Source organism: Engystomops pustulosus, chromosome 7, assembly GCF_040894005.1.
Source record: "Engystomops pustulosus chromosome 7, aEngPut4.maternal, whole genome shotgun sequence".
Taxonomy (NCBI): domain Eukaryota; kingdom Metazoa; phylum Chordata; class Amphibia; order Anura; family Leptodactylidae; genus Engystomops; species Engystomops pustulosus.
In genome coordinates, this window is record NC_092417.1 from 47,651,363 (window position 1) to 47,665,554 (window position 14,192).

General features: G+C 44.4%; 1 protein-coding gene across 1 annotated transcript in view; it reads left to right on the top strand.

Moving 5' to 3' along the window:
* Positions 1 to 463: 463 nt before the first annotated feature.
* Positions 464 to 14,192, top strand: part of LRRC9 (leucine rich repeat containing 9) — a 70,731-nt gene continuing 57,002 nt past the window's right edge. Inside the window, exons 1-2 of the mRNA XM_072115797.1 lie at positions 464 to 592; positions 12,151 to 12,238. Of these exons, the coding sequence (XP_071971898.1) occupies positions 12,191 to 12,238 (48 nt within the window). The 5' untranslated portion in view covers positions 464 to 592; positions 12,151 to 12,190. The remainder of the gene's footprint in view (positions 593 to 12,150; positions 12,239 to 14,192) is intronic.

The window sequence follows — 14,192 nt, forward strand, 5'->3', positions numbered from 1 at the left end:
GCATCCCTGCTGCAACAAAAATACAGTGATAAACACACAAACAATATTGTTTGGTTCCTGTCACTGCAAAACAAATTCCTCTATGCGGCTAGTACTAGCCTGTAATTTGTCAGGGTGAACTATTTTATTAACTTTTTTGACAGAACCTGTAACACAGACTCCAATTTATTCCAAGATTTCCCTACAGAAATGATTTTTCCCCTTTCCTAACCTTTATCAAAATCTAACAGAATGTTATCAATACTACACAGGACAGTACAGAAGTGTCATAGGGCTGTAGACTGCTATATTACATATCCTAATTGTTTACTATCACTAGTAGCAGTGCAGGCAGTGTGAGGACACGCACCCTCCTCACAGTTCAGTGAAAGCCAGTGACCCGCCTTTATACAGGGAGCCGTTCTGTGATTGGACAGTGAGTGAAGTCGCGGCGTTCTATTGGCTGCTCTGTAGAGCTGTGTAGCCATGGTAATGGAGTCCTGGGTAACGAATACAACCTGGCTTAGTAGTGTTACTAGGCCCCTGCCGTGCAGGTGGAGTGCACCATGTAACAGGACGGAAGCTGCCCTGCACCTGTATGACAGCGGCACAGGTAGGAGACGTGTGAGACTACAGATACCAGCATTCTCCAGCTGCATATACTTCACACAGGAGCCATGTTCTGGAGAGATGAGGGCGACACAGTAGTTTACATAGGACTGCACATCAGTGTGTCCTACAAGGGACTGAATATTAGGAGGGTACTGAAGGGAGAAAGATGTTTGCATGGGGCTGAATAAGGAGTTAAAGAGAGATATTTGATGTATTTTGCATGGGACTGCATGTTTATGGGGTTGATTGGAAAGATCTGATGCATTTGGCAGTGATGATGTATTTTGCATGGGACTGCATGTTAGGGGATGGTGGAACAGAAGTGGTTACCCGAAGTTTTCATACAGTTTTATACTGGGAAATATTCTTGTTTCACATGTGAAAACTAAACACTTATGTGCCTGATGTCGATATGCATAATAATAATAATATACATGGAAAGTCCATTTGAGTGCTATTGCACAGATTTCCCTTCTAGGGGCTTGTATAAGATCACCAGATGTTACCCCCTATATATTGATCAAAGTAGTGTACAGGGCGCCACAATTTGATGCCAGAGTTGAGATGCAATAGCAGGTTGTGCACTTGACCTAATGAAAACTTGCTTGCAAATGATTGTACATTCAGTCAGCATTCATAATTTGTAGACCTGCATAAAATCAGCCCTGAGGGTATAAAAATCTATATCATATTTCATATTTATTTTCTATCATCAATCTACTTATCATCTGTCTTTCTCCGATAAAATTCTCCTACAGTCCCATATCACAGATTGCCTTACCATACTACTCAGGGCCAGATTAAAGGTGTTGTAAATTTATACAGCACCCCAGTAATACATATATATATATATATATATATATATATATAGATAGATATAGATACAAAGATAGTAGTGGAGAACTGTACTGTATGAGGTTGTACAAAATAACAAAGCCAACACACTATATCCAATATGTAACCTTAGAAAAGAACAAGCCAGTGTGCATAGGCTAGAGAATAGATCATTTTATTTCATGTCCAAAAGAGTACACACAAAAGCGATGCAACGCATCACAAGTGATAAAACCATTTAAAAATGTGTAAACACACACATGAAGAATACATGTGGACTGGAGTAGGTCCCAACGGTCCACAGACTGCAACAAGTGTGCAAATGGTAATGGACAATCCCCTCACATGTAATAAACAGTACGCAATTGTAACAATGGTTCAGAACATTCCTGAGAGACACAAATGTAACAAGTCAAACTCAGAGACTCACATAAGGAGTCTATGCAATAAATCAGGCAACTCCCATTGAAATATGTAGTAAAGTGTCAAAGTGCAAATGTAAAGCAACGGGGTTCCCTAGTGTTGCAACCAGGACCTAAACCCCGTAATCAGGGCTGACCATTATAGAATAAATGGTGGGAGATGAAGCAGAGTCCTATACTTGTGGCCGGAGGTACCCCACGCGTTACGTTGCAGCCATACGACTTCCTCAGGGGTCAGTGACTGTTCTGAACCATTGTTACAATTGCCTACTGTTTATTACATGTGAGGGGATTGTCCATTACCATTTGAACACTTGTCTGTGGACCGTTGGGACCTACTCCGGTCCACATGTATTCTTCATGTGTGTGTTTACACATTTTTAAATGGTTTTATCACTTGTGATACGTGGCATCGCTTTTGTGTGTACTCTTTTGGTCATGAAATAAAATTATCTATTCTCTAGCCTATGCACACTGGCTTGTTCTTTTCTAAGGTTACATATACACTTACATACATCTACCCCAGTAATAAATATATATCTAGCCCCCTACAACAATATAATAACTATATACAGCCAATTGTAATGACTATATACTGTTCCCTATAATAACTATATACAGCCCCTCTATAATAACTATATACAGCCAACTGTAATAACTACGGTATATACAGCCCCCGTACAATACCTATATACACACCCTGTAATAAATAAATACAGCCCCCCATTAATATCTATATATATATATATATATATATATATATATATATATATATAGTCCCCTGTAATAAATATATACAGGCCCCCTATAATAACTATATATAGCCCCTATAATAGCTATATACAGCCCCATATAATAACTATGCACAGTTATCTTTAATAACTATATACAGCCCCCTATAATAAACATATACAGCCCACCTATAACTATATACAGCCCCCTATAATAAACATATACAGTCTCCCATAACTATATACAGCCCCCTATAATAAACATATACAGTCTCCCATAACTATATACAGCCCCCTATAATAAACATATACAGTCTCCCATAGCTATATACAGCCCCCTATAATAAACATATACAGTATCCCATAACTATATACAGCCCCCTATAATAACTATATGAATGCGTAGGTAATATAATAAAATTGTACCCGCCTTCCCCCGCTCTACCCATGGCCACCGACCTCCTACTCTTCCCTCGTGGTGTCAGCATACTGGCACTGTGCACCGCCATCTAGGTCGAGCTCCAATGGTATATGGTAGAGCAGGGAACCTAATGTTCCCTCGCTCTGCTATAGACTCAAGGCTATTGGATACTGCCCCGGCAGCCGGACCCATACATACTGTGTGCGATTCAGGCCTCCATGCAACCGCCTGAATCGCCCAAATTTGGTGGGGACCCCGGAGCTCACTCTACAAATAGTAGCATCAAGGCCAGATTATAAACTACAAAGTGTTATTGTGCAGGGATAAAGGGAGCCTCTTACTTACTGTAGTTTTATTTTGGGGCCCCACTTTTAGCTTTGCCCAGGGCCCCACTTTGTCTAACGCAATCCCTGCCCATTTGTGGTAGTTGGTCCAATACACTGCTCCTTGGATTACTCCAATGCACATTTCGTAGACGGCTTCCTTTAGGAGCCTCATGTGGATATATATACACGCATTTACATGTGGATATACATAATACTTACAACATATGCTGTACATTTCACATGCCCATTACTCATTATGTAGTTACACACTTCTTGCACACCCTTCCCGCTGATAGGGGCACAGGGTAAATATAGGACATCACCTCCAAGGCAAAGAATGTAAAAGCAACAAACCATCTATACACAGGACTGTATATTGTGAGAGGGGCAGGAGGAAGCCTCCTGAATCCTGCTCTCTCCTCTTCTGACTCCTTCCGCCTTTCTTCCCTTTGTTCCTACTGTCCCCTCTGCTACAGTCCCAGGATTACTGTGGGATTTGATTGGATGCAGCCACTGGTCGGCCCAGGGAGTTTTGCCTTAAAGAAGACCTGTTATGGTGATTTGGGACTCTAAACCACCCACAGCTCCTTAGTGTCCCAATTTGCCCTTTAGCAGGTCCCTATATGTTACTATTAATATAAAAAATGTTTATACTTCTTCCCTTGTTGCAGTGCTCCCCTGTGTAGTCACACAGTGAAGCCATGGTTGCACTGTGCATGCGCCCCAGTTATGGTGCTTGTGCAATGAAGTCGGATTGTACTAGTCCGGCTTCATTAAAGCGGTATTCCCACAAAGACAAGTTTCTTATTCAACGTTATTAACAAAAATGCAGCATTTCACAGATATTGGTCCAACCCGTCTCTATCAGTCCTCCTTTACAAAATTTCAGTTGCCCCTAGTTACGACCCTGTAACTTGTGATTCAGGGTCAGGCGCCATGTTGGATTTTTGTGTGAGATCGTGGAGCTGAGATTTCTGTCTGTAGCCACACCCCCTCCACGGAGCTCACACTGAGTCACAGACACTTGCTGCCAGGAGATCGCGAGGAGAGAGAGAGGCTGCAAACAACAAGCTACAAGGAGATAAGTGATCTGGGGGAAGGGGGAGGCAGGTACATGATAATGTCAAACCACAGAACTAGATGGATTATAATGTGACTGCTTAGAGAGGCCCGCCCACACCCTGAAATTTTGCACTGAGCAGCCTAGGGAGTGTTAGGAGCTAAAACAGCAATAAAACTAGGGGATTGAAATGTGAGAATTTTCTCTCATGGGAAAACCCCTTTAAAATACTGCGCAGGAGCGATAAGTACAAGAGATGAGTCCGATGTGCCTCATCTGATCTATTTCTAGGTAAGTATAAAGGTTTTTGTTTTATAGCACCCACAGAGGGACTTGGTAAAGGAGTTCCTGCACCACAGTTGTTGGATGGTTCTCGGGGCCCCGGGCTACTACCTAAAACGTCCTAATGATGAATATACAAAATTCTGCATACGCCTTTAATGATGACCCTGTAAGGTGACTTCATTTCTCATGACGGGATCTAAAAGTTGAAATTCCTATCTTTAATATGAAACAAAATGCTTTTTTCTAAGTACCATAGAACCAATGATGGGGACTTCTGAAGTGACATTCCCCCTGCAGCCTCTAAACTTGACTCCTCTAATGTGAAAATGACATGAAAAGAGTCAAAATTGCCTAAATTTGCAGGGGATTTTTTTTTAGCTAAATGTGTGAGATTTTACATAAAAGAGCAAATTCTAGAAAGAACATTTCACACCCCAACTGCAAGTCCTAGTAGTTCCGCTGGGTAAAACCTGGTGACAGGTTCTCTTTAAGTATATTTGCCGTCTTTTTTTCAGTTTTTGGCAATATTGGCCATTTTGTGGTCATTCTGACCAGAACTGCTCTATTTAAGTCATCCTGATGTTCAGTGAGTCTGATGAAAAGCTTTTGTGGGGTTATTTTTAGTGCAGTCACATAGCCACCTGGTGTCCAACTCTCTGTACTGCGCATTCACAGTCTGGAGGGAGCGGATCTCAGAATATGCTTACTTATGTCACCTCTGATGGAAGACATGACGAGCATATATATACAATGGGGACACTTTGACAGTGCTGACAGTGTACATTTGCTTTACTGCAACCTGGACCCATCACTAAAATGCTGAATTTAAAAAAAAAACCTCATGTAGTTGTCGCTGCGCTTCTGATCAATCTGGTGTCTATTTGTTTAAAGGAACCCTGGCACCAGATTTTACCCACTATCCCCTTCCCGCCGCAGCCCTTTTTTTGTTTTTGTGTTACCATTTTTCAGTCCCCACCTTCAAAAATCCATTTCTTTTTTTAAATTTAGGTTTGTGGCTCTGTTAGACATCCTTGGAAATCTGTACATGACTGTATCTCCAGTTCTGTAGCTCACAGAACAACAATCCTGGTGGGCTCTGAAAGATGAGATTCTTATCTTTATTATAACCAATGAAAAGTATGATTCTAGGTACTATAGAACCAAAAATAGGGGTGTCTGATGTAACAACAATCCCGCTGAAACCAATAAACTTGACTCCTCTCAGGTAAAATATGACTCTTCTTATATTCACATTTCTTTGGAAGCAAAGTGAAGTTAACAGGCCATAATTCACATGTTCTAGAAAAGATCTGTTATACCCTACCTGAGGAGGCTAACATAGTAGTTTAGTTGGTAAAATTTGGTGACAGGTTCCCTTTGATATGGCCCCCAGAGAACTTTATATAAGATTGTAAGGACATGAGGGAACCAATTATGAACCAAACAAATCACTTTTTAGTAATTCTAATACAGTCCAATTTTTCCAACCTGCTGATAAGAGGGATTTATTTCTGGGAAAAACATAAGTAAAAACACCTTGGGTTTAGAGTAGAGATGAGCGAGCACTAAAATGCTCGGGTACTCGTTATTCGAGACGAACTTTTCCCGATGCTCGAGTGCTCGTCTCGAATAACGAGCCCCATTGAAGTCAATGGGAGACTCGAGCATTTTTCAAGGGGACCAAGGCTCTGCACAGGGAAGCTTGGCCAAACACCTGGGAACCTCAGAAAAGGATGGAAACACCACGGAAATGGACAGGAAACAGCAGGGGCAGCATGCATGGATGCCTCTGAGGCTGCATAATCGCAACATTATGCCAAAATTATGGGCAACAGCATGGCCATGACAGAGTGACAGAATGAAGCTAGATAGCATCTAAAACATCCAATAATTGACCCTGACACTATAGGGGACGGCATGCAGAGGCAGCGGCAGCAGGCTAGAGAGTGTCATGGCGACATACCCTAAATGGACTCAGGCTTCAAACCAATGGGTGGCAGAGAGGAACCAAAGGAGGTGAGCAAGAAGCGCTCAAATAATATCGGTACATGATAAAAGTTTCCCAGTATATTTTGTGGATTACACAGCAGGGTGGCGACAAAGTTAACATGGAAGCCATGAAAACAACCCAAAATTCTGCCTGACACAGCTCGTTTGATAAGGGGACCATGTATGGAGGCAGTGAACTAGTAGTAGATTAAAGGTGCTGCAGTTAAAACTATGTTAGTTGGATCTTGGCATGGAGCTGGCGCTCCGCTGCCAGGCGAGCTTTCGCCAATCCAAGCCCCTGTCTCTAGGCTACTCCCCAAACAGCACTTCTAAGAACCTTTTGTATAAGATCAAGTGTAGTAGCGTTCTTATAAGTTTGGGATATGGCGGGTGAGGGGAATGTAAACAGATGCGCAAGAAGCGCTGAAATAATATCGGTTAATCATAAAAGTTTGCCAGTATATTTTGTGGATAACACAGCAGGGTGGCGACAAAGTTAACAACTTTGATGTGGAATCCATGAAAACAACCCAAATTTCTGCCTGACACACCTCGTTTGATAAGGGGACGATGTATGGAGGCAGCTATATGGACGACTTTTGGAGGTAGCAATGGAGACAACGTGTGGAGGCTGCTATGGAGACAATTTAATTTGGATAGTGCCTGTATGTGGCAGTCCAAAAAAGTTTTCAAACCAGAGGAGCAGGTAGGTGGCCCTCCAGAAAAATGGAATAGATTGAGTGCCTGTATGTGGCAGTCCAAAAAAGTTTTCAAACCAGAGGAGCAGGTAGGTGGCCCTCCAGAAAAATGAAATAGATTGAGTGCCTGTATGTGGCAGTCCAAAAAAGTTTTCAAACCAGAGGAGCAGGTAGGTGGCCCTCCAGAAAAATTGAATAGATTGAGTGCCTGTATGTGGCACTCCCAAAAATTGTTTAAAACAGAGGACCGGGTAGGTGGCCCTCCAGAAAAATTTAATGCATAAAGTACTATAGCTAGAGCCAGTGGGCCCTGTCAAAAAATAGCCAGTTTCCTCTGCTTTAGTGTACAAAGAGGAGGAGAAGGAGGAAAATGAGGAGGAGGAGGAGGAGTGCATAAATTATTCAGGTTGAGCTTCCAGGCTATGAGAAATCCAGGCTTTATTCATCTTAATAAGCGTCAGCCTGTCAGCGCTGTCAGTCGACAGGCGTGTACGCTTATCGGTGATGATGCCACCAGCTGCACTGAAAACCCGCTCGGACAAGACGCTAGCGGCAGGGCAGGCAAGAACCTCCAAGGCTTACAGCGCCAGTTCTTGCCACATGTCCAGCTTTGAAACCCAGTAGTTGTAGGGAGCTGTGTGATCATTTAGGACGATGGTATGGTCAGCTACGTACTCCCTCACCATCTTTCTGTAAAGATCAGCCCTACTCTGCCGAGACTGGGGACAGGTGACAGTGTCTTGCTGGGGTGACATAAAGCTGGCAAAAGCCTTGTAAAGCGTACCCTTGCCAGTGCTGGACAAGCTGCCTGCTCGCCTACTCTCCCTCGCTACTTGTCCCGCAGAACTACGCACTCTGCCGCTAGCGCTGTCAGAAGGGAAATACTGTTTCAGCTTGTGCACCAGGGCCTGCTGGTATTCATGCATTCTCACACTCCTTTCCTCTCCAGGGATGAGAGTGGAAAGATTTTGCTTGTACCGTGGGTCCAGGAGAGTGAATACCCAGTAATCGGAGCTGGAATAAATTCTTTGAACGCGAGGGTCACGGGATAGGCAGCCTAGCATGAAATCTGCCATATGCGCCAGAGTCCCAACGCGCAAGAATTCACTCCCCTCACTGGCCTGACTGCCCATTTCCTCCTCCTCCAACTCCTCTTCTTCTGCCCATACACGCTGAACAGTGAAGGTCTGAGCAATGCTCCCCTCTTGTGTCTCGCCAACATTCTCCTCCTCTTCCTCCTCATCCTCCTCCACCTCCTCCGATATGCGCTGAGAAACAGACCTGAGGGTGCTTTGGCTATCAACAAGGGAATCTTCTTCCCCCGTCTCTTGTGACGAGCGCAAAGCTTCCGACTTCATGCTGATCAGAGAGTTTTTCAACAGGCCAAGCAGCGGGATGGTGAGGCTGATGATGGCGGCATCGCCACTGACCATCTGTGTTGACTCCTCAAAGTTACTCAGCACCTGACAGATATCAGTCATCCACGTCCACTCCTCATTGTAGACTTGAGGAAGCTGACTGACCTGACTACCAGTTCTGGTGGAAGTTGACATCTGGCAGTCTACAATCGCTCTGCGCTGCTGGTAAACTCTGGATAACATGGTTAATGTTGAATTCCACCTCGGGCCATGGGCCAGGCATGGCACATGTGTCAGTCTGCCGAGTTGCAGAGCCGCCACCAGGTTACGGCCGTTGTCACACACAACCATGCCTGGCTTCAGGTTCAGCGGTGCCAGCCACAGATCAGTCTGCGCCGTGATGCCCTGTAATAGTTCTTGGGCGGTGTGCCTTTTATCGCCTAGGCTCAGCAGTTTGAGCACCGCCTGCTGTCGCTTAGCGACGGCACTGCTGCTGTGCCTAGAGCTAGCGACTGATGGCGCCATGCCCACGGATGGTAGTTCGGAGGAGGAGGTGGAGGAGGGGTGGGAGGAGGAGGAGGCATAGTAGGCCTTTGAGACCTGGACCGAGGTAGGCCCCGCAATCCTCGGCGTCGGCAGTATATGACCAGACCCGGTCAGACTCGGTCCCAGCCTCCACCAAGTTAACCCAATGTGCCGTCAGCAATATATAGTGGCCCTGCCCGGCAGCACTCGTCCACGTGTCCGTGGTCAGGTGGACCTTGTCAGAAACGGCGTTGGTCAGGGCACGGATGATGTTGTCTGACACGTGCTGGTGCAGGGCTGGGACGGCACATCGGGAAAAGTAGTGGCGGCTGGGGACCGAATACCGAGGGGCGGCCGCCGCCATGAGGTTGCGAAAGGCCTCGGTCTCTACTAGCCTATAGGGCAGCATCTCCAGGCTAAGCAATCTGGAGATGTGGACATTAAGGGCTTGGGCGTGCGGGTGGGTTGCACTATATTTTCTTTTCCTCTCCAGCGTCTGGGGTATGGAGAGCTGAACGCTGGTGGATGCTGTGGAGGATCGTGGAGGCGACGATGGGGTTTTTGTGCCAGGGTCCTGGGCAGGGGGCTGACTATCAGCTGACACAGGGGAAGGAGCAGTGGTGTGCACGGCCGGAGGTGAACAGGCTTGGTGCCACTGATTCGGGTGTTTAGCATTCATATGCCTGCGCATACTGGTGGTAGTTAAGCTAGTAGTGGTGGAACCCCTGCTGATCCTGGTTTGGCAAAGGTTGCACACCACAGTCCGTCGGTCATTCGGTGTTTCCTTAAAGAACCTCCAGACTTCTGAAAATCTAGTCCTCGCCGCGGGAGCCCTCGCCACGGGAGCTTCACTACGTGACACATTTGGCGCTGATGCACCTGCTCTGGCCCTGCCTCTCCGTCTGGCCCCACCACTGCCTCTTCCAACCTGTTCTGCTATAGGACTCTCCTCCGTCTCAGAAGCACTGTGTTCACCCGGTCTCTCAACCCAGCTTGGGTCTGTCACCTCATCATCCTCTGATCCCTCAGTCTGCTCCCCCCTCGGACTTCCTGCCCTGACAACAACTTCACCACTGTCTGACAACCGTGTCTCCTCATCGTCGGACACCTCTTTACACACTTCTTCCACTACGTCAAGAAGGTCATCATCACCCACAGACTGCGACTGGTGGAAAACCTGGGCATCGGAAAATAGCTCAGCAGCAACCGGACAAGTGGTTTGTGACTGTTCTGGCCTCAACAGTGCTCTACCACGAGTCCCAGTAACTTCAGACATGAACCTAGGGAGTGTAGCTCTGCGGCGTTCCCCTGCTCCCTCATCAGCAGGTGGTGTCTCACCCCACCCAGGACCACGGCCTCTGACCCCTGCAGTAGATGGACGCCCACGTCCCCGCCCTCGTCCTCGTCCTCTACCCCTAGCCCTCGGGTTAAACATTTTGAAAATGAAAGTTATATAACTTTAATTTTTTTTTTAACTTTTTTTTGTGTTTTTTAGTTTTTAAAACCAAACAATGCTATCCTATTGCTATGGCTATTTTCTAGCCAAGTATGAAAGCACACTGATGAGATGACGCTGAGTTATGAAAAAATAAACGTAAAATAAAAAGGAAATGGCAGACTGTGCCTAATTGAAATCCAACCCCTAATAAATTTTCCCACTTCGGTCTTTGCGATGGATATGTGCGTCACTAAGCGCTAAACACAGCGGTCGCAAGTCTCACTCCAAATTCCTCACAATTGGCTAGTATATGCACTGCAGCAAGGACAGCCACCAGCAGATCAACCAGAAATAAAATATATATAACGCTATTGTAGGCGTAAGTAAGCCGTTTGGATTCTCCTTTGGCTATTTTCTAGCCAAGTATGAAAGCACACTGATGAGATGACGCTGAGTTATGAAAAAATAAACGTAAAATAAAAAGGAAATGGCAGACTCTGCCTAATTGAAATCCAACCCCTAATAAATTTTCCCACTTTGGTGTTTGGGGTGGATATGTGTGTCACTAAGAGCTAAACACAACGGTAGCAAGTCCCCCTGCAAATTCCTCACAATATGGTACTAGCTGCACTACTAGTGCCAGCAAGCCCAGCCACAAGCAAACAAAAAAAAAAAAAGTATAATGTTATTGTAGCCCTAAGAAGGGCTGTTGGGTTCTTGTTGAATCACTCCTGCCTAACAGTAATCTACCTGCACACTAACGCTAACCCTGACCAGCAGCAGCTCTCTCCCTAGCGGCATCCAGAGACAGAATGATCCGAGCAGCGCGGGCAGCGGCTAGTCTATCCCAGGGTCACCTGATCTGGCCAGCCAACCACTGCTATCGACGTGTAAGGGTACCACGTCATGCTGGGTGGAGTGCAGAGTCTCCTGGCTTGTGATTGGCTCTGTTTCTGGCCGCCAAAAAGCAAAACGGCGGGAGCTGCCATTTTCTCGAGCGGGCGAAGTATTCGTCCGAGCAACAAGCAGTTTCGAGTACGCTAATACTCGAACGAGCATCAAGCTCGGACGAGTATGTTCGCTCATCTCTAGTTTAGAGGAGTTGTCCCATAAAAAAAACTTCTATTCAACCAACAAGTTTGTTAGAGTAGAAACTCCTTTTATTCTATGAAGTTTTTAAAGGAAATGTAACCGCTATAAAGTACAATCAGAGCTGTGTAGAGGTTGTAATCCTTACTGCAGGCTTAACTTTATTATATACATTTGCCAAGTCTTTCCTTGTTAAAAAATGAGTTTTATATTTAATGTTAATGTGACAGATGTGCTCTTGGGGGCGTTGCCAGAGCCCCTACAGGCTCCAGCATCATGCCCCCCGCAGCACTCCTACATGATGGGCTACATTTAATAGTTGCATGTCTTCCGTATCCACATTTTTGCCGCCAGTTAATGATTTCTCATTCTGTTTTATTTAGGGACAGAGAATTGGGATGAGAGAATCTTGAGAGTGTGAAAATGGTCTCAATTGATGACTTGAATTCAGAAGAGATAATTAAAGAATTGGTAAGTATTTAGCATGTAATGTTTATGAAGGTTAGGGACATAGCTAGTGTGATTTGGTATGCTGGGAATAGGAGTCTCATTTCAGCTGTGAAGTCATAGGCTTATCTTACTTACTTCTCTATTACCATCAAAATGAAGCATGATAAACCAGGGACACTTACTCATTGATCCCAGGCACTGTGGCTGTGGTGATCATTTTATATTTGTTATCCATGGCTTCCTTCCTTCTAAAATCAACTTTGAAAATTATTCTACTGAGCCTGAAGTGTTATAGGGCGTTACCAAATCCCCTCTGTGCTCAGCCTTCACGGGCTGTTACACTGTGCAGAAACGCGTCTCCTCCTCCCACTGCTCACTCGAAACTTCCCCCCTCCTTCTGCCTGATGTAATTTCACTGCAGCAGAGGCAGTTTCAGCACAAAGTGGGAGGGGGAAGTGTAACAGCATGTGAATCTCCAGCACAAAAGCACTTCTGGGTCATTCGCATAATTTTAACCCCTTAACGACTTGGCTCTTTTTTGTTTTTGTGTTTTCATTTTTTATGCTCCCCACCTTCAAAAATCTACAAATTCTTTATTTTTGCATGTAAAGAGCTGTATAAGGGCTTGTTTTCTGCGTAACAAATTGCACTTCATAGTGACAGTATTTAATATTCCATGCCAGGGACTTGAAAGCAGGAAAAAAATTCCAAATTCAGTGAAATTAGTGAAAAAAATGCATTTGCACCATTTTGTTATGTTTTACGACTTTCATTGTGCGCCCCAAATGTCATGTCTCCTAAATTCTTTGGGTCGGTGCGATCACAGGGATACAAAATTTATATAGGTTTTATAATGTTTTCATAGATAAATTCTTCATTTTGCCATATTCTATCGCTAATAACTTTTTCATACTTCAGTGTATGGAGCTCTGTGTCATGTCACGTCCACTTTTGATGACGTCAATGCTACCATTTTGAGGACTGTACAGCCTTTTGATCACTTTTTATAGAATTTTTTATATTTTGCAAAAAAGTGGCACTTTCTACTATTTTCCGTTACGGGTTAAACGCTGAGAATAACCATTGTACATTATATTTTGATACATCAAGACATTTTGTGATGTGGCAATACCTAATGTGTTTATGATTTTTTACTGTTTATTTATATCAGTTCTAGGGAAAGGGCGGGTGATTTTCATTTTTATGTTTTTTTTATTTATTTATTTTTACTTTTTTCATTTTTTTTTTCTATTTTTCATACCTAGGGTACTTTAATCCTAGGTTGTCTGATTGCAAATCACGCATTGTAATGAATTGGTTAAAATGAGCCTGACAGGCTGCCATGGCAATGGATTGGCACCCCCCAATGAGCTCACAGGGGGCTTCAATCTAATCCAAAATGGCTGTGCCCATGCACCGCCAGGAATTAGATGCCTCTGCCAGCTTTGCCGGAGGCATTTAACTTGTTAACACCCGCGATAGGTGCCAGCCAAAGATTTCTCCCAAAAAGATCTTTCATTAGTCAACCATTGACACAGAACATGTATTCCCAATTTCAAAAAAGGGTAATGGCGAATACTCCCTTACGGTATCTGTGCTTTCCATCGGAAGAAAGAAAACTCCAGATACAGGCAGTCGCTGGGTTACGTACAAGATAGGGTCCGGAGGTTTGTTCTTAAGTTGAATTTGTATGTAAGTTGAAACTGTATATTTTATAATAAAAAAAATTTTGGCCCCATTGACAATTGCAGTTTAAACATTTTTTGCTGTAATGGGACCAAGGATTATCAATAAAGCTTCATTACAGACACTTAACAGTTGATTATTGCAATCCGGGATAGTAAAGCATTCAGAAAGCTTCACCAGAGGTCAGAGGGGTCTGTCTGTAACTATGGGTTGTCTGTAAGTCGAGTGTCCTTAAGCAGGGGACCGCCTGTAGTTGGAGCTACACGTAGCGGCATGGCTGCTGGGTTTG